The sequence below is a fragment of the Crotalus tigris genome, unplaced genomic scaffold, assembly GCF_016545835.1.
Source record: "Crotalus tigris isolate CLP2741 ecotype Arizona unplaced genomic scaffold, ASM1654583v1 scf7180000024340.7048381, whole genome shotgun sequence".
In the NCBI taxonomy this organism is placed as follows: Eukaryota; Metazoa; Chordata; class Lepidosauria; order Squamata; family Viperidae; genus Crotalus; species Crotalus tigris.
In genome coordinates this window covers 3,672,372-3,693,027 of record NW_024100510.1, presented here as the reverse complement: position 1 = coordinate 3,693,027, position 20,656 = coordinate 3,672,372, and the positions used below count along the sequence as shown (strand labels likewise).

Genomic DNA, 20,656 nt, shown 5'->3' with positions numbered 1-20,656 from the left:
CCACCCAAGACCAATGATAAAAATATCCCCACCTCAGGGAGATCAAGCAGCCATAGCTACAGTCTTGTCAGAATTGAGCCAGTCTATTCTTCCCTACTTAGATCTGTACAGCCTGCAGAAACTGGGTCAGTACATCTGTGTAAATGTGAGTCCTAATAATGTATGTAAAGGGAATGAAATGAAAAAAATGAATAAAAAAACATCAAATGTGTAGTCCTCATTTCATTTGTTTCATAAAGAAGGTTATCCAAATGTGATGTACCATTGTGAAAAAGTAGTCACCTTTTTAGTGCAGTTAAAGAGATAACCAATCTTAGTTAGGTCAGTATTTCATTATTGTAAATAATCAGAACTGATTTTGATCAATCCTGCCCAAACTTTGGTTTCCCTCATCACAGTAAAGTTTACACTGCAGCATGCCTATTCAGAAGGAATCTTTGAAAATCTCAATAAAATAGTCATTGATACATAAGAGACCAGGAAACTGAGTCTCACCTTAGGCATGAAAGCCAACTGGGTGACTTTGAGCCAGTCACTCTTTCTTGGCCCAACCAAACTCACAAGGTTGCTGTTGGGGAAACTAGGAGGAAGGAGTAGTTTGTTTGTTTGCTGCCTTGAGTTACTTATAAAAGTAATAAAGGCAAAAAAAATTAAAAAATCTAATAAGAAAAATATGAAAATATTGGTCTTCTCCCATTTGTCCTTTGTGCTTGGCCCCTGGACCTTTCGTTTAACTTCCATAGTTAAAATGACTGATTTATTGTCTAGGAATGTGTCCAGTTAAACTTGTCATCCTTATCAGCATATTTTAATTACAATACATTTCTTTGAGTGTTATCATTTAATATAGTTTATTGGCTACATCTACCTTATATACAAGTTTTAACAAACTTAGCAAACTCCTGAAGTTTTGCAGATGTGTTTTCATTACTTTGGACTTCTGATAATAGTATGTTATTTGGCTCTATTTTATCAACAATGTTCTTAATTTTTATTTTTAGACTCCATTTTACTTATTCGGTTTCTCTTATACACATATACAAATATGATGGAATACTTCTTTTATTTAATATCTTGTCTATTTCTGGCCCCAGGGCTGTGATAAATAAATTTGAAAATGGCATGCTTCAGAATCTGAAGCAAATATAATTCATTATTACCATATTGCAAGTTGGAAGATCCTATCACTTGAAAAATAAATGGATTATGATAGTTATGAACTGCAGCTTAAGTTCTGCAATATTGCTGCATTTTTGTGAATATGCTGTATATGTGCATGTATAGGCGTGCAAGTGTATATTTATACTTATGTGTATAGCTTAATTTGTATTAAGCTTCTGTTATAGTAAGCTGAAGTTACAGTTTGCAACATCTTCCAGTAGCCTCCCTTCCATATGTCTAATAGGTGGGTTAGGCTGAATCTCAACCAGCATAATATTTTGGAGCTGAAATCATAAAACATCTTGAGGGTACCAGTTTCGAGAAGGCTGGCCCATTTATTTCCACATTGCAAATTAGGCTGAGAGAATAGTACATAATAATTTCCCAGTATAGTTTATTAATGCACCTCTATTGCTAATATTGTTAATCATGAGATGGGTCTGAAGTAGTTTTAGTAGCAAATCCATCTTACTTCAGGGTACTTGAATTTCTTCTTTAGACTTCCTGCAGCATCAGATCAGAACTTACTTGCATGCAGAAGGGTTATGTTCCATTAATTATATACAGACTGATTACACTCTTGGATGTTCAAAAATAATAACAATATCCTCATGAAGTAAGACACGTTAATGCAACGATTTAGATCCCAATATTTTTGATCCTGACATTTGGTTTTTCAGCTCTTGAAACTTAACCTCAGTTTTATAATGGAAGTAACAAAAATTGTTTTGTATATCACCAAATTGATGCAACCTTCCTATTCACAAGAGAGAAAGATCAGCAGGTTGTGCAGCATCCCTGAAGTTTGCATCTGTACCCTCCCCGCCAAAAATATTATGTAATTCTGTATTCTACTGTGACTGGATGCATTCAAATTGAGTGCATTCAGTCCCAATAAAATACAGAACAACAGAGCATAAGAACCTACCAGGGGTAGGCAACCTTGGCTTTTTTATGACTCGTGGACTTCAACTCCCAGAATTCCTGAGCCAGCATGGCTCAGCTTAGAAACCTCTCCCATGGCTGGCTCAGGAATTCTGGGAGGTGAAGTCCACGAGTCATAAAAGAGCCAAGGTTGCCTACCCTTGACCTATACCATTCTGGACAAATGGTTTGCCAATCTCTTCTTAAAAACTTCCAGTGATGGAGCACCACCTTCTGGTGGCAAGCTGTTCCACTGATTAATTGTTCTCACTGATAGGAAATTTCTCCAAAATTCTGGGTTGGATCTCTGTTTGTTAAGCTTTCATCCGTTACATCTTGTCTTGTTCTCAGATGCTCTGAAGAATAGTTTGACCCCTCTCCTCTCTGTGATAGTCCCTAAAATATTGGAAGACTGCTATCGTGTCACCTGCATTCCTTCACTTCATTAGACTACACATTCCCAATTCCCAGTTCATCATACGGTTTAGCATCCAGCCCCCTTAGCATCTGGCCCCCGAATCATCTTTGTTCTTCTTCTCTGCACTCTTTCCAGAGTCTCAACATCTTTTTTGTATCATGACCAAAACTGGACTTAGTATAAGCACTAGACTGAATACACAGAACTTGACTAATTGAATCAAAGAGGACTCCAAGACTTTGTTGTAAAACATGTACACAAGTGATAATACAATAAATATTGTAACATTTCACAAGAACTGTACACTTTTTGATAAAATTAATTTTACACCATTTGTGACTAATTCAAGATCAAAGTAAACATCTGGTTAGCTATACTAAAGTAATATAACCACTCATTGCTGTGAGTAGCAGTCTTTATTTTGTTTAAATGCAAAGAGGAAAATAACACCAGATCCACTGGATAACTCAAGAAAAGCAGAGAGTGTCCAGTTATCACAGAGTGCTGACTTTTTTGAGGGTGGAGGGGAATAAATGAAATTGGAATACCATATTCTATAGAAGAGCACATTTACATTGCAACATGCTGAGCTAGTGCCTAATATTGGCTTTTGTGACAGTGAATTTTATAGATTAATTATGTGTTGTTTGAAGAATTACATCTTGTCAGTCTGGATCATGATATCATATAGATCTTATTTAATTCTCCAGCACTGGAAATGGAGAATCCACCAATGGGTTTAGACTGTGTTCCTGCCCAATCAGATCAAGTCAGCCAAAGATGCCACACCTCTCCTGGGCTAGAAGGTCCCAGTCTTGACTTGATCTTGCCCATGAACAGACGTGCAAGTTTGGCTCTTAAGCAGGTATAGTCTGCATTGGTGGATTTTCCATCTTTCCTTGACTTTAAATAGTTTTCTGATCAGTGCCGGGCTCAGCACTGGGGTCAGATTGCTGTTTATTTCAACCCCCCTCCTTCCCCTCTTAACCTTAAAGTGAGGCTGGGATCAGCTTCTCTTTCTGCGTTTCGTTGTCTTTCGTTTTCGTTTTCTTCTATCCTCCCTAACCTTCTCTGTTGGATTCCTATTAAGTTCAGTTCCATTTAATAATTTCTCCAGGAACAACTATAGTTGTCCTTTCTATTTTCTTTTAGTTTCTTTCCCTGATTGGGGTCTGGAACGCAGTTCCAAGAGTTACGATTCAAGAGGGGGGGTGGAAGTGCTAATCAGCAGGCAGGCTTATCAGCAGTTTAAAACAGCTGGGTTTTTTTGCCTTTTTTCGTTATTTACGGTCTGTCCTTGCTGTTCTGGGAGGCTGAGGGATCATCGCTTCCCTATTGCGGCCCTTGTTGCCAGCTGAGCACACGCTACTCAGAAGGGGTTTTTTTCGTCGAATCAGCTGGCTGGCGGTTCAGTTAGGTGGCTAAGCAGGGCGGCAGATGCAGGCGAGCTCCATTTGCTTTTTGGAAGCTTTGACTGCTCCATTGAAGTTCTTTAGTGTTTTTCTCGTTGGAGGAGTTCTCTGGATCCTATAGGGAGGCTCAGAGATGTATAGTGGTGGCCAAATAATTATTAAGAATTGCGTCCGCCATTTTGTGGATCTGAACACCATTCTCTGTTGTTGAACAGTCTCAGTGAGTTTCATTTTCACATCGGCCGCCATCTTGAATCTGCCATTTTGAGAACTAACAGTTCTTTTCATGATTATCTGGTTTTTTTTATTGGAGCCTGCACTGAATCTTTTTCAAAACAGTTATTCAGTTAATAACATTCTCCTTCTAGCAGAATTTGAACTGGTGTCTCCTCATATACACTCAATATTATTTACACACACAGTAGGTCCTGGACTCTCCCTGTATAGCAGCATTGAATTCCAGGTGTACCTTTTCATGCATCTGGGTTTATCCACAAAATAACAGTTTCTGGATTCCAGGTGTACCCTATCATGCACCTATGTTATCCATTAATTGGTAGTTTCTGGATACCAGGTGTACCTCATCATGCACCTGTGTTATCTACAAATTAATAGTCATTGGTTACCAGGTGTACCTTATCGTGCACCTGTGTTAACCATAAATCAGCAGTCCTTGGATACCAGGTGTACCCTATCATGCACCTGTGCTATCCACAAATTAACTGTCCTTGGATACCAGGTGTACCCTATCGTGCATCTGTGATTATCCAAGTAGACAATAACAGCTGTCTCTAGATTCCAGGGGTACTCTATCTTGCTCCTCTGCTTATCCAGAGTAGACAAACAGCTGCCTCTGGATACCAGGAGTACCCAATCGTGCTTCTGTGATAATCCACGAGGATGGAAGAATCTGGCTCTTCCAAGAAGGGACTTTCACCTCTCTTATCAGCCTCTAAACGACAGAAATCTTCTAACCAAGAGGCGGCAGGTAAGATTTCGGCCAAGGCTAAAGCCAAAGCTAGATCTGCAGGAAAAACATCTAAAAAGGAGGAAAAACAGGCCAGTAGGAGACACCGGGCATTAGAGAGGGTATTCTCTAAAGCCCAAGAACAGACCAGGACTAAAGCCACTCAGGCTGAAGTTCCTTCATTTGATTTACCACTGGGACCCTCCACTTCCCCTCTGGGAATCTGGTCCACAGGAGACACAGTCTCTACCGGGTGATTCATCTCATCGAGAACACATCTTGCAGCCTGTGGCTCAGCGGGCTCTGCAGTCCGCCCCAGAAGCCACTTTTACCCCCACAGTGGCTGGACTCAGACTACCAGAGCTGGTCCCTCTGCCCACGGAGGACCGTCTAAATGAGTTGATTGCTCAGGTGATAGAGCGCGCCTTTCAGGCTAGATCTCAGGTACCTCTCGGTTTCTCCCCTACTGATTCACCAGCCAATGACAGAGGCATATGGTGCACCTACTTCACCTTCACAATCTTCTTACTCTGAGGGTTCATCCTTTCATGAGTATGATGCGGACATGGGGATTCCGATGTCGGATCAGGAGGATGACCCTCCTGAAATGCCATCCTTTACGGGTCTCTTTAATCCGTCTCATTTTGTTCCCTTGCTCCGAAAGGCCACTTCCATGGCCCATCTTGGTCCCGAGCCTTCTACATCAACTTCGACTGCGGCTCCGGACTCGGAGGCGGATCCGAATTTCATTGAACCGGTAACCACACAACACCGCATACCATGTCCTTCTATGTTTCTGAATGCGATCAGGAAACAGTGGGAATCCCTGGGTACCCTTCCCATCCCGAGTGGCAGTGATAAAAGACTTTATAATGTGGCCCAGGACTTGGCAGATGCCCTAGAGGTCCCCAAGGTGGATGAAGCCTTGGGACCCCTGGTATCTCTCACTGCCACTCCTGGGGAGGTGTCTGATGCCCTAAAGGCAGAAGACCGTAAAAAGGAGCTCACCTTTCGCAAGACATACCAAGCCACAGCTTGGGCTATTAGGGCAGCTACATCGGCCTCTTTCTTCAATAGGTCTGCTCTCCGCTGGCTGAGACAGCTCCAGGCCAGAATTCCGGTGGAAGATATCCAAACCCACCAGGATTTGAGCAAGTTGGTGGCAGCAACGAAATATGCTTCCGATGCAACACTGCAGGCGGCCAGATTTTCAGCCAGGGCCATGGCTTCCAACGTTACTGGACATCGTATGCTTTGGCTGAAACACTGGCATGCAGAGGCCAGGTCCAAATGGCGCCTGTCAGCAGCCCCTTACTGGGGGGGGGGAAGCTGTTTGGGGAAGCTTTAGGTCCTTACCTTACAGACAATAAGGATAAGCGTAAGGTCCTCAATCACCTTATTAAACATCCGGACAAAAGATCCAACACATACTCATGGAGGCAGTTCTTTCGTTGAGGGACTAGGTCCACTTATTCCTATCCGCCCCACTCCTTTCCTATTAGACAGGACAGACAATCAGACAGAACGGGCTCTAAGCCCAGACAACAATTTCAGGGCAAACGGCCCTTTTGTGGGAGCGGTCGGCCCTTCCATTGTTCCAGATGACTCTCCAGCGGTCCCTTCCATAGGCGGCAGACTTTCTCTCTTTGCCAGCCAGTGGGAGGTCACCACCACAGAAGCATGGGTGTTGAACACGGTTCATCACGGGCTCTCCCTAGAATTCCTCACCTACCCTCCGAATCGCTTCCTCTCTTGTCCCCAATCAAGGAATCTCACAAAAAAAAGGTTGATGCAACAGGCCATTCAGCATCTCGTAAACATAAGGGCCATAGAACCGGTACCGTTGGATCAGAGAGGTCGGGGATTCTACTCCATCCTCTTCGTCATTCCCAAAGCCTCGGGAGGATGGAAAGCAATCCTAGATCTAAAAAGACTGAACCGGCATCTTGTTTACAGAAAATTCAAGATGCAAACGCTCCAGTCAGTTCTCAGGAGTATAAGAAGAGGAGACTTCCTGATGTCCGTAGACCTCACGGAAGCTTATCTTCATATCCCCATCTCTCTCAGCCACTGCCAGTTTCTACGGTTTGCTTACAGGGGCAGACACTACCAATACAGGGCGTTACCTTTCGGTCCATCCTCGGCCCCAAGGGTTTTTACCAAGGTCCTTGCTGTGCTGGCAGCTCACCTCCGGATGGTGCCTGTCAGGGTCCAGTGTTACCTGGACGACATTCTGATTCAGTCATCATCAGGACAAGCCGCTCTGACGGATCTAGAAAGGGTGATCAAGCTTCTCCAAAACTACGGGTTTTCAGTGAATTTTTCAAAAAGTCACTTGTCCCCTACAACAAGGCTATTACACCTAGGGGCCATCATAGACACGGTCGACTGCCGTGTCTTTCTATCCCAAGAACGTCGGGACAGCATACGTTAGTTGGTCCTACAAATATGCGGGAGCGGCATGGCAACAATAGCAAGTCTCTCTCAATTACTGGGGAAATTGATATCAGCCATTGCCATTGTTCCTTGGGCCAGGCTCCATTCCAGGACACTTCAGTGGTTTCTGCTTCCTTTCCAGAGATAGAACCTCAGTTCGTCAATTCAGAAAGTGCGAATTCCACTCAGAGTGTTTCGCTCCCTCAGGTGGTGGCTCTTGTCGGCCATACTCAGAGGGTCCTCATTCAAGGAACTGGACCGAATAACTCTGACAACCGACGCCAGTCTATTCGGTTGGGGTGAGCACCTACAATCACAGTGGGCCCAAGGCCGTTGATCCCGGTCCAACCTTCGACACAATATAAACTGGTTGGAGCTCAGGGCCATACACCTGGCCCTTCGACACTTTCGCAACTCGGTAGCGAAAGGTCATGTACTGGTCCTCATGGATAACGTTGCGGCCAAGGCCCATGTGAATTGACAAGGGGGCATTCGATCCCGTGCCCTCCTTACCGAGGCTCTCCTTCTGGGTTCTTGGGCGGAGGCAAATCTGGCCTCCATCAAGGCAGACCACATATCAGGGGAGGCAAACACTCAAGTGGATCTCCTCAGCAGAACGACGGTGAACCACTCAGAGTGGCGCCTGCACACGAAGATTTTCAGGGAAATATCCCACAGATTCGGACTTCCGATTCTAGCCCTCTTCGCCTCCCTGTCAAACACTCAGGTACCAAGGTTCTTCTCCTGTTTCCCATGCCCAGGGGCAGAGTGCACGGACACTCTACAGAGTCCGTGGCCGGAGGGTTTACTTTACGCCTTCCCTCCTCTCCCCCTTCTCCCGGTGGTCATATGCAAGATCCTCAGGGAAAGGGCAGAATTTCTCCTAGTGGCACCGTACTGGCCTCGGAGACCGTGGTTCGCCGACTTAGTGAACCTCTCATTAGCGGATCCGTGGAGGATTCCTCCGGACAGGGTCTCGCTCAGTCAAGGGACACTACTTCATCCAGACCCACAATGGCTATAGTTAGCCATATGGCACTTGAGCGCTCAGTTTTAGCTCAGGAGCACTGCTCATCTGGAGTCATTTCTATAATCCAGGCCTCCCGTCGGGCCTCTACCAATCGGATTTATGAGGCCACGTGGAGAAATTTCTGTTCATGGTGCTCAAGGCACCACCTGACATTGTCAGATCTGACAATTCCTCACATATTGGACTACCTGCTGGAGGGTCTGGAGAGGGGTCTGGCTCCAAACACACTACGCAGACAGATTGCTGCTTTGTCCACCATCCTTACATGCGAATCTGCAACTTCCCTGGGTCACCATCCCTTGATCCGATCATTCATCAAGAGTGCTACCAACACCAAGCCTCCTGTAGTCCACAGATATCCCTCCTGAGAATTACCGAGGGTATTGCAGGCTCTTACCAATCCGCCCTTTGAACCCCTCAAAACATGTGAGTTGAGATTCTTATCACTCAAAGTAGCCTTTTTGGTGGCTATCACCTCTGCGCGGCAGATTTCCAAACTAGCCGCTCTCTCCACTAGAGATGATTTGTGTATCTTTCACCATGACCGAGTGATCCTTCATCTTGATCCAACCTTTGTTCCAAAGTTAAATTCCTTATTTCACAGGACTCAAGAAATTGTGTTACCAGATTTCTGTCCTAATCCCTCACATGATCTGGAACGGCAGTGGCATCTGCTGGATGTCCACAGAGCACTTCGTTATTATATCTCGTGGATAGCTGTCTTCCGCTCTACCGAAGCCCTTTTCGTTTCATATCATCCTCCTTCCAGGGGCAGGAAAGTGTCGTCCTCCATGATTGGCAGGTGGATCAGGGCTTGTATTGCGGAGGCGTATAGGGTGGATTCAGTGCCGATTCCAGGGCACATCACGGCCCATTCCACCCGTAGTGCGGCTACTTCTGCAGCCTGGGCTACTCAAGCGTCCATTGAAGACATTTGCAGAGCGGCCACATGGTCCTCTCCGTCACCCTTCATTAGGCATTACAAAATCGACAGGTTTGCCTCGGCGGAGGCGTCCTTTGGCAGGAGGGTTCTGCAACAGGTACTATCCCAAAGTGCCTCACTGGGCAGGGGAAGGCTCAAAGAGCCGCATGCAGCTCCGGAGCCGCAGGTTGCCAACCTGTGAACTAGACATACCCAATTCCAGCAACCGTTCCTGATGTGTTTTAGCCTCCAGTTCCCTAATCATCTTTGTTGCTCTTCTCTGCACTCTTTCTAGAGTCTCAACATCTTTTTTACATCGTGGTGACCAAAACTGGATGCAGTATTCCAAGTGTGGCCTTACTAAGGCATTGTAAAGTGGTATTAATACTTCACGTGATCTTGATTCTATCCCTCTGTTAATGCAGCCTGGCACTGAGTTGGCTTTTCTGGCAGCTGCAGCACACTGCCAGCTCATATTTAAGTGATTGTCCACTAGGACTCTGAGATCCCTTTCACAGTTACTACTATTGAGCAATGTACCCCCTATACCAGTGGTTCTCAACCTGTGGGTCGGGACCCCATTTGGGGTCGAACGACCATTTCACGGGGGTCGCCAAACAAAGCTGTCCACCATTTTTTTCCCCTTTTCTTTGGCCACGCCCCTGGCACCCGGTGATATATAAGTGGGTCACCACAACATGGGGAACTGTATTATGGGGTCGCGGCATTAGAAAGGTTGAGAACCACTGCCCTATACTATCCCTGTACATTTGGTTTTTCTTGCCTAAATGTAGAACCTTACTTTTTTTCACCATTGAATTTAATTTTGTTAGATAGCGCCCAGTGTTCAAGTTTGTCCAGATCCTCTTGTATCTTAAGCCTGTCTTCTGGAGTTTTGGCTATTCCTGCCAGCTTGGTGTCGTCTGCAAATTTTATGAGTTCCCCATTTATCCCCTTGTCCAAATCGTTGATGAAGATGTTGAAGAGCACTGGGCCCAGAACAGAGCCCTGGGGCACCCCACTACACACTTCCCTCCATATAGATGCGGTTCCATTGAGGATCACACGCTGAGTACGGCCGGTCAGCCAGCTACGAATCCATCTGATGGTGATTCTGTCTAACCCACATTTTTTTATCTTATCAAGTAGTAGGTTGTGATATATTTTATCAAATGCCTTATTGAAGTCCAAGTAAATTATGTCTACAGCATTCCTCTGATCCACTAATTTTGTCACTTTGTCAAAGAATGCAATAAGATTTCTCTGGCATGATCTGTTTTGGACAAACCCATGTTGGCTTTTAGTAATGACTTTGTTTGCCTCTAGGTGTTCGCTGATTCATTGTTTGATTATCTTTTCCAGAATATTCCCACGTATTGAAGTCAGACTGATAGGTCTGTAATTTCCCGGATCCATTTTTTTCCCTTTTTTAAAGATGGGAACTACATCAGCTCTTTTCCATCCTCTGGTAGTTCCTCAGTGCTCCAGGATCTTTGAAAAATATAGTTCAGTGGTTCTGAGATCACATCTGCCAGTTCTTTGAGAACCCTGGGGTGTAATCCATCTGGTCCTGGTGATTTGAACTTGTCTAGGCTGGACAGGTGCTCACTTACCATTTTCTTACCTGTCTTAACTTGTGTTTCTATTCTGTTTTTTATGGCACTATTTTTGATAGGTTGGTCTGTTTTTTCCCTTTGTGTAAAGACATGCAAAAAATGAGTTAAATAGTTCTGCTTTCTCCCTGTTGCTTGTCACCTTCTTGCCACTTTCCCCCACTAAGGGACCAATCATTTCCTTTACTTTTTTCTGTGGCTTATTTAAAGAGCTGCATAATATGTGTTCAGTGCATGTTCCTAAGACAGGGGTCTTCAAACTTGGCCCTTTTATGACTTGTGGATTTCAACTCCCAGAATTCCTCAGCCAGGCATGCTGGCTGAGGAATTCTGGGAATTGAAGTCCACAAGTCATAAAAGGGCCAAGTTTGAAGACCCCTGTCCTAAGCACTTACTGTCAGTAGTTTATATTGAATCCTGTGGGACTAGAGACAAACACCTTGAAGAACTTCAAATAAATCTTTTGTACTGTAGAAGAAAATGAAAGCAGCTGTGTGAAGTCTATTAAATCACCCCAATGAAAATTAAGAAAAAATATTAATTCAAAAAAAGTAATTGTCTTGTATATATAATATTGTTCAGAGTACAAGATGTCTTAGTACGTACGTGAAAAGAGGTACTGTTTCAGCAGATACAAGGATATCTGGTAAAATGATGACGATGATGACAAATATACAGCAACTATAGTGTATTTCAAGGAAGAAGCATAGCAGTAGAAAGGGAGATGCAATCTACTATATGTTGTTGAAAACATTTGGATTAAAATACATACAAGTGCAGATAGTACTTGTAATTGAGCTTGGCAATTATGTTCATGACAGTCGTAAAACAGATGTGATTGGACTAGTTTTTACCTTTTGGGGGAGATCATTAATTGAACACCATGGTTGTTAAGTGAACCCATTGTTTGCTATGAGCTAGGTTTTGCCAGAAAGAGAAGTATATACCAGTTTCTGGCAAAACCATCTTAAATTAAGGTCATGTGACTGTGGGGTGCTGTAAACAGCCATAATTACAGGATGATTGCTGAGTTCCCCAAAGTATAGTCAAACAACAGCCAGAGGCATCCAACATCAGAACTTCAAAACTGAGTTGTAAGAGCTTTTGGGGGGGGGGGGGTCTGTCATAACTTTCAATGTTTGTTAAGTCAAAGACTACCTGTATATGATATCTATTACCAATCCCTCAATCAAGAAGAATATGTTGATGATGTTTTTCAAAATCACAGATTTTAGTCTGATGATTTTTGGAAGAAAAATTTCAGGCATTTGGCAAGAGGCTTGCATTTATGATTGATTGCACATTCCAAAATCACATGATCATGACTTATATTTTTTTTTGCCAGTTTCTCACAAAAATGGCAATTCAGGAGAATGCATTCATGTAACAACCACGTGGTTCACTTATTGACAGTGGTGACTTGCTTTATGACTGTTGTAAAAATAGTTATACAATTGAGTCAGGTCTTGTAGTGGGCCACTGAACAACTGCAATGATTATGACCTAAAGTCTGGGCTTATATGTCATTGATAAGTGAGGACAACCTGTATTATAAAATGTTAAATAGTGACTATGGGAATTTCAGGGGTAACATAAGACAGTAATAATATATACATTGCCAGTTTTGTAAAAAAAGAAATTGATACTTTGTCATATCTGTATAGTCAGAATAATGGCTTATTTTTCATTACTGAACTGGAACATGCTGGCAACAAGAATTTAGTCTGTTTTACAAGTGAATAGAAGAAGGAATAGAATGCATTCATGGGTCAGCAGGAATCTCAGCTTATGATTACCCACAAATATTGTGTCAGAATTACACTCTCATAATTTTCTTTGCTTCCCATTGTGTAGTATATTTTTATGTTGTTTCCTGTAGTTGTATATGTAGTATAGATCTCAGCTTAAAGTTGCACTGTCAGAATGAGTGTTTAAAATACAGGCTGCTGTTTCCATCATGTTTTGTGCAGTAAGTAGCTTTGTACTTCTTTTCTCAAAACAGCTCTTATTTTTGTTAGGGAGTCAAGTCTCCATGTATTGTTGGTTCTTTGTCAGAACAATTTTTCTAAGGTGTTTCTGGAGAGAGAAATATAGGTAGTTTTTGTCTTATGACCACAATTGGGACCAGAATCTTTGTCATTCAGCAAAGCAGTTGTTAAGTGAGACCCCCACATGACTGCTTAGCTCAACAACCTCAATTCCAGCACTCCTGATTTGGTTGTTCAGCCGCCTCCTGGGTCTTAAGTGGAAGGAATGAAAGAGTTGCCTATCAGGTTCAGCTCCCCTTCATGTACAGAAGGGAACTCGGCTATAGGGCTGCAGGAATGGAGGTCAGATCTTGAAATCTGACTTCTGTTTCTGTAGCTCGGTGGGCAGCTCATTTGCTCTTAAAGGGCTCCCTGTGGGGAAGGAGAATCTCAGTTCAACTTGAGAACTGAGATTACCTCCTGGCTGAAATTTCCTTCCTCCTTTTTGGTCTCAAAAAGATGCCCGTCTTGACGGAATTTCCCTTCTGTGGTAGGCAAAGGCAGTTTGCTACCTTCCTTGCTGACTTCCCTATTGAATTTCTGGGGAAAATTGCCAGTAGTAATCACACAATTGCGAATGGCTTGGCAGCTGGTCATAAGTGAGAGCAGGTTGCCAAGTACTCAGCTCACCTGAGTGTGACTGTGGGGGTTGTGGTGCAATGTTTTGCCATGGCCAGGAGTGCTTTATAGGCTGTAAAGCACCCATTCCATGGCTGTCATAATTTTGGATCATTATTAAACAAGGATTAATTAGTCAAGGACTATCTATGTAGAAAAGAGCAGGAGTTTTGAAACTTCCAGACTGCAGAATCTGTTGTTAAAAGAATCCTGACACCCACAATCAAGAAGGAAAAACTCTACTGCTTGAAAATTGGCTATCTTTGAGTGAACCTTTTTGAGGGGGAGGGCTTAATTCTCATCGAATCTTATCAGGTTCTTGAGATACCTTGGAGCCCCATGAAACAGATTAGAGGATCTGCATTTTAAATGATTTTCCATTCCACCATTCAAGAAAATCAACAGACCTATAGCATGTAGTTTCATAATATGTAGTGTAATTGTGAATGTTCTAACATTTCCGAAGACTTAAATTGAGTAATCCATATCTTCTGAGTCTGAAGGATTATTTCAGATATTGGCCTTACAGAAGTTAATACACACACAGAGCTGCTTTGAGAGCTGTCGGACAGTGAATAGCCATCATCATGCCTGTTGTACTATGGTACATTTATGTTTTATCTTGATTTTAGTTTTTTTAAGTGTTTCATGTTTTTGTGATATAAATCACTAGGAGACATTTTCTCTATCTGATGGGGGAGTGTTTCTGTGCAGTTGTGTCTAATTCTCAGAGACTGCCTGCTTGGCAAGATTTTTGGAAGTGATTTGCATACTTTCTAGGGCTAAGAGAGAAGGGCTGGCCCAAAGTCACCCAAGCAGGCTTTGTGCCAAGGTAGGACTAGAACTCAGTCTCATGTTTTCTAGCCTGATGACTTAATCACTACACCAAACTGGCTCCCATCTAGTGGTTTACAAATATAACAAACATACAAATGCATTTAATTTCTGTATTTCATGTTAGTTTTCTTTTCCAGACCATGCGAAGACATAGAAATGAAGTGACAATTGAACTTAGAAAAGTAAGTATATAATAAATTGTACACTGGGTGCATTTTCATGTTATGTTAAATCAGGGGTCCCCAGCCCCCGGTCCATAGATCGGTAGTGGTCTGTGGCATGCCAGCAACTGGTCTGCACAAACAAGCAAAGCCCCATCCGCAGGATGCAGGCAGCACACAAAACCACACACCCTCCAGTCTGTGGAAAAACCTCTCTCCACGGAACCGGTCCCTGGTGCCCAAAAGGTTGGGGACGTCTGTGTTAAATCATCATTATATTATAGAAATATCTCACAGATAGAATTGATTTTTCTAATCATGGGTTATTTTCCACTTAGCTAAAGTTGTTCACGCAGCTCTTAATATGGGCAGAGCTTTAGCTCATCATTTGAGATTTTTCCCAGTGGTGCTGAGAATATCAATAGTGTCTCCTCAAAAAATAGTTTATTTTCTGTGGGTTTTAATTACAGTTTCTTGAGGAATCACTATTGGTACATTTAACTGCAGCATTTTTTAATTCTATATGATAGTGTTGCTGTTTATTCTAATTCTGTTCTTTACCCCCTTCTGTGAGCATTTTATTCCCATGTGTTAGTGGTATTCATAAAGTTACTAATGGGATCATTGTCCAAAGTTTACAATACCAATCAGTGATTGTTCTGGTGACTCATGGAATTTGCTTTTTTCAACATTTCTTTTCATACCACCAATATTTCTGCTAGGGAACTGCAAAAATTAGGTTCCTATTTCTTATTGCTTTTCACTAACTGTTTTCAAAACTCTGATCTGAAACACATTATTTCTCTGAAAACATTAATAACCTTATGAATATAATTTGAGCTAACCTGATCTGATGGCATAGATGAAGTGCAGGTAGAAACATTTTGTTAAACTAAGAAATTTAATGTCAAGAGTAGAAAAGGATGAGGTAATGTATGAGTAATCTGATGATCAGATAATATTTATGTGAGCACAAAATAAATTAAGAAGGGAGCAAAACTGTGAGATAGCAATCATCTGTAAGTCAAGCTATAACTAATAGAATCAGAAGAATGTAGGCCTAGAATGGCCTTGCTTCCCAATATCAAACAGCTTGTAAGTTCAGTTAGAGTGGAGACAACATGCTTGGTTGGAACTGCATTGTTCTCTAGATTCATCTTAGAAGCTTTGAGAAAAACTTTGTGCCTGGATTAATCCAGTAAAGCAATGCATGAATTTTATTTTGTACAGTGCTCCTTCCTGTATGTCAGAGACACACATTTTTTTTCCTTTTAAACAGTTGGAAATTTTGATGGAGGGGAAGGGTTCCTTTCCCTAAATAAGTAAAAGGCAGGGGAAAAAATGCTGAGGGAGAATGGGAAAATCGACTCAACAGTTTTGCCAGTTAGTCTGTACTAACAACCATTAGGAAGAAAAAGAAAGTCAGTTGAAAAAACGGTTAATGAGAGGGCGTTAGAGCAGCTACAATTGTGCTGCTTACCTCATTCATAACACCAGATTGGAAAGAAGAAAAGCAACTGTCTTTGTGCTTCTTCATCTCCTTTGTAGCGCTAAGATCAAATAGGGATAGTAGAAGAAAGAGTATGGTACTCTTTTTTATTTTCTCTGCGTTGTTAAAATTTGAGATGAGAGAATTATACAAAATATCAAAGTAGCAATTGGTTTAATTATGCATATATACAATCTCCACCTCAGCATTTTCAAGGGTTATTTTCTTGCCATTATCTACCACTGCTTGGTTTTTTATTTTAAAGTGTACAATTCTGTATAAATGCACTTAGAAGTAAATCCTATTGAACTCAGATACTTATTTCTAAGTAATGTATTTAGAGTTTTGTACAGAAATAGTAAAAAACAGGAAGTAGCCAACTGCTGTTTTAAGTAGCAGCTGTTGCTTATACTCAGTATATTAAAAATATAAGTGTGTCAAAATACATTTAGAATTAAGTAGAAGAACAAAACATTCAGAGTACAAACTGTTCAAAATGGATCTTTGTGGCCTCACTAAAACCATTCTAACCCTAGTTAGAATGATTTTGATCTGAGAACAGCCCTGTAAGATCTGTTGGATTATTTCAAGATTGGAACACTTCTGGTAAAGGTACAATAGTATTGAATCAGTTCTAATGAAACTCCAAATTGTTTATTGGAACTATGGAATATTTAGTCTTGAAATATAATTGTTTGCATAACTTTACAATAAAGGCAAAGGCAAACTTAGCTTAGAAATACTCCTATTTGTAAATTCATTTAAATCTATTATAATCATTTCATTACTATTTATGAACGGCTAAAGAAGAATTTGTTTTAACTGAATTATTATCAGCAAATCTTCTTCTTGTGCCATATCCGTTATCGGACATTGGTGATCATGTTGGCGATCCTGTTTTTATCAGCAGCCACACGAAAAAGTGCTGCTGAGTTTTGTCCAAACCAATCCCTTAGATTTTGAAGCCACAATGTTCTGCTTCTGCCTGGACCTCGTTTGCCTTCAATCTTTCCCTGGAGGATTAAATGGAGTATGCCGTATTTTTCTGGGTGTCGCAGAAAAATATCAGCAAATGAAGACCTTTATTAGCAAATCTGATAATAAAGATAAACCTTTGGGTTTTTTAGCTTCTCAGCAAGGGATAAAAGAAGGAGTAAATAAGAACCTTATTTTTGATCACTTTGAGTAGTAAGAACTTTTACACAAGAGTGAGAACTTTTACTTTCTGTCATTAACTGTTACAGTGACCCAAAATGAAAAATCTATCTTTTTATTTTGGTTTGTACATATATGTGATGGCTTCCCTGAGTGTGTATGGACTGAAACAGGACACATATGCTTTATGATCTGCAGTTCATTCAATATATTGCTTGAATTAGTTTTGATAACATTAATTTAGGACTTGACTATTGTTTTCTTTCAATTATAGTTTTTACATTAATGTAATACAATCTTTTGAGTTCTCCTCTCTCAACTCAGAGCTTCTAATTGAGTACTAAATTGTATTAAATTCAGAAACATCCCAGATTATATACATTTTTCCTGCCTGCTTGTATGAAAGTACACATAAGGTAATATTTCAAGCATCTGCTAATATAAGTTCTCCTCCAGAATATTTGTCAAGAAATATGCTGCAGACTAGCACTTAGTAAAGCAGCAATGAAGGCTTTGGAAAAAATACTCAAATATAAGTACGTTCTATACTCTTACCTATAAAAATCAAGCAAAAGTACAAGCAATGGTATTCCATGTGATACTCAATGAAAGTGAAAGTTGGACATTGAAAATGCAGGATAGGAAGAGTATTGACACTTTTGAACTTTTGTCTTAAAGAAGACTCTTGAGAATATCGTGGACAGTCAAGAAAACAAACAAATGGATCAGGGAACAAATCAACCCAGAGTTCTCACTTAAGGCACAAAATACTCCAGTTTAGACACATTATGCAAAGATCTGGTTTTCTTGAGAAAACTCTAATGCTGGGAAAGCTGGAAGGAAAGAGAAGAAGATAACCAGTAGAATGATGGGTGTACTAAGCCAAAGTTCCCCAGCTTTTCTGGCTTTGCAGACTAGTGGGAGGGGATGGTTCCGTGTGAGCGGCTGGCACGCATGTGTATACAGCTCCATTTGTGTAAGCTTGCCCACTGCTTGTGCAAGTGGGGATATGCATACGCGCGCGCTCACCCACTGTTTCTGCAGCCAAGTTGTAAACAACTCACAGCCCACTAGTGGGCTGTGGCCCAGAGATTGGGGATCCTTGGACTAAGCTACAGTGGGAAAGGGTGCGCCATTGAAAGACCTGAAGGACAACGTTAATAATAATATTAATAATAATAACTTTATTGTCACTTTGAATGTACACTAATCGGCATACAACAAAATGAAATTTCGTTGCATATAGCTCTCAAAGCTCACCTCTGATATACACTCCTTGTTCGTGACCAGCTCAAGTTTCAGAACGTCCATTTTAGTCTCTAGGGAGTGAACAACAGCAAACAGGACAGATGGAAATGGAGCTCCATGTGGATTAGCCCTCAAATTACCTTGTATTCCTGCATGACAATCTTTCTTCCTTTCCTTTTTCTGATGTTGTCTCTTTCACCTTTTCTTTAAAGGGGCCTTGCTTCTTTTCACCCCTGGAGCACAGATTAGGGACAGATTGTCATGGAGAAAATCTATGTATGTTGTTGTTAAGCATTGAAATCACCTTGATGGCACATAATCAGTCAATGCACCCATTCACAATATTTATTTATATATTTCACTTTACTTATATAGGTAACTTTTCAGTCATAAATAATCCTTTGTATTTAAAGGATTTATCAGTTACAGAATTTTGCATGACTAATATTAATACATGTAAAGTTTGTTTAAAATTTACTTTGAAGAGTAAATAAACATTAAAAATAATTAAAATGTTCATTCTTTTCAGAACAAAAGAGATGAACATCTGTTGAAAAAAAGAAATGTGCCCCAAGAAGAAAGTTTAGAAGATTCAGATGTTGATGCTGACTTCAAAGCAGTAAGTTACTTAATTAATGAAAACACTGTTTCTAATTGTCCTTCCTTTACTCTTTCAGACTGGTCTTGGTGGATTTCCTTTTGCTTATTTCAGTTATGTAATTGATCAATCATATAATTATGTTAACATATTAATTCTATTAAATTAGTCTCACTGCCTCTTTTCCATGCTGTCCACTGCTTCATAATGTTTAATACATTATACCCCTACAATCACATTATTATGATTTGGGCATTTGGCAACTAGCTTGCATTTATAGTTGCAGTGTCTTGAGGTCACAACTGTAATTTGTGACCTTCCTCAGCTGGCTTCTGACAGGCAAAATCAATGGGAGAAATCAGATTCGCTTAATGACTGTGTAATTCACTTAATGATCACGTGATTCGCTTAAGTGACCATGGTAAAAATGGTCAAAAAATTGGTTCTGGTTATGTGATGACTTGCTTAAAAACCGCATCTCTTAGCAAGCAAAATTTCAGTCCCAATTGTGTCATAAGTCAAGGACTATTTTCCACTCCCAGATTTTATCCCCTTTTGACTATTTTTCCCAATAACAATAACATTGTTTAGCATGCTGGCCAATCATGAACAATATTCTCTACAATCCAATTTCTCCAGCACTGGAGATGGATAATCCACGCAGTGGGTTGAGACTGTATTCCTGGCCAATCAGATCAGTCAGCCAAAGTTGCCACGCCCCGTCTTGGACCATGATCCTTTAGTCTTGACTGATCTGGCCATGAGACATCTACAACTTTTGGCTCCTGGGCAGGTATAGTTCCTTTCCATTAGGGGGGATTTTTTTTTTTTCTAGTAGCTGAAATTGCTTAGTTTAAAAGCTAATTAGAGATAATTTAATTCAATTTAATTGATCACTCAAAAATTTCCTTGATAAATTGTAAGACTCAGGAAGTCAGATTCCTACAGGGGAAACCACCCCCACTTAAAAGGGGGAAATCCCTAATTCCCCTCCCTAACCCAAAAACCCCAGCCACCTTCCAGCAGCCGGCAGCCGCCTTAAACAAACGGGGAGGCTCGGGCAACCCCTCGCGTTTAAAACAAACAAACAAACAAACAAACAAAAAAAGACAGAAAGGCAGGCAGTTAGCAAGGGAAGTGGAGGACAAAGGGGACGCATGCTGGGAGGGAGATTGATTAAGGGAAACAGCTGGCGTGCGAAGGAGCAGTCTTTTCACTCCAGGCTGCTCAGGATTTTTTAAACGAGGCGCCATTGTCTGCACAGCTGGAAGCACGCGCAGCTCTTTGTTACAACCGCACGTGGCATAGGCAGCCTTGTTAACACATGCGCAGTAGTCTCCTGGCAGCAGCGGCCATATTTTTTGTCCAAACAGGGGAGTTAAAGTTCCTTGAGAAAGCTAGGTTCAGCCGCTGGAGTGAATTAATAGGCAAGCAGTACTGGGGTACTAAAGCATCTATTATTCATTCAGAGACATTCAAATCAGACACATAGCTACTGGTTCCAGGACTTGGTGTCTTCTACCTAAAGTAAATAAGAACCTTTCATAACTAACTGTGTTTAGTTGCCTTTGGCTCCTTCCAGACTTCGGGTCCCCCATTAGTGGCCCGTACGCCTCTGGATTTAGTGGTGGGTTCCAGGC

General features: G+C 41.5%; 1 protein-coding gene across 2 annotated transcripts in view; it reads left to right on the top strand.

Annotated features, from left to right (window-relative positions):
• The window catches only part of KPNA3 (karyopherin subunit alpha 3), a 51,247-nt gene that overhangs the window by 3,773 nt on the left and 26,818 nt on the right, over nt 1-20,656 (top strand). The window contains exons 2-3 of one of the 2 annotated variants that reach the window (XM_039326178.1): nt 14,503-14,547; nt 18,948-19,037. In XM_039326178.1, coding sequence (XP_039182112.1) covers nt 14,503-14,547; nt 18,948-19,037 — 135 coding nt within the window. Of the gene's footprint in view, nt 1-14,489; nt 14,548-18,947; nt 19,038-20,656 lie in introns of both variants that reach the window. The other variant, XM_039326177.1, reaches the window with a different exon arrangement.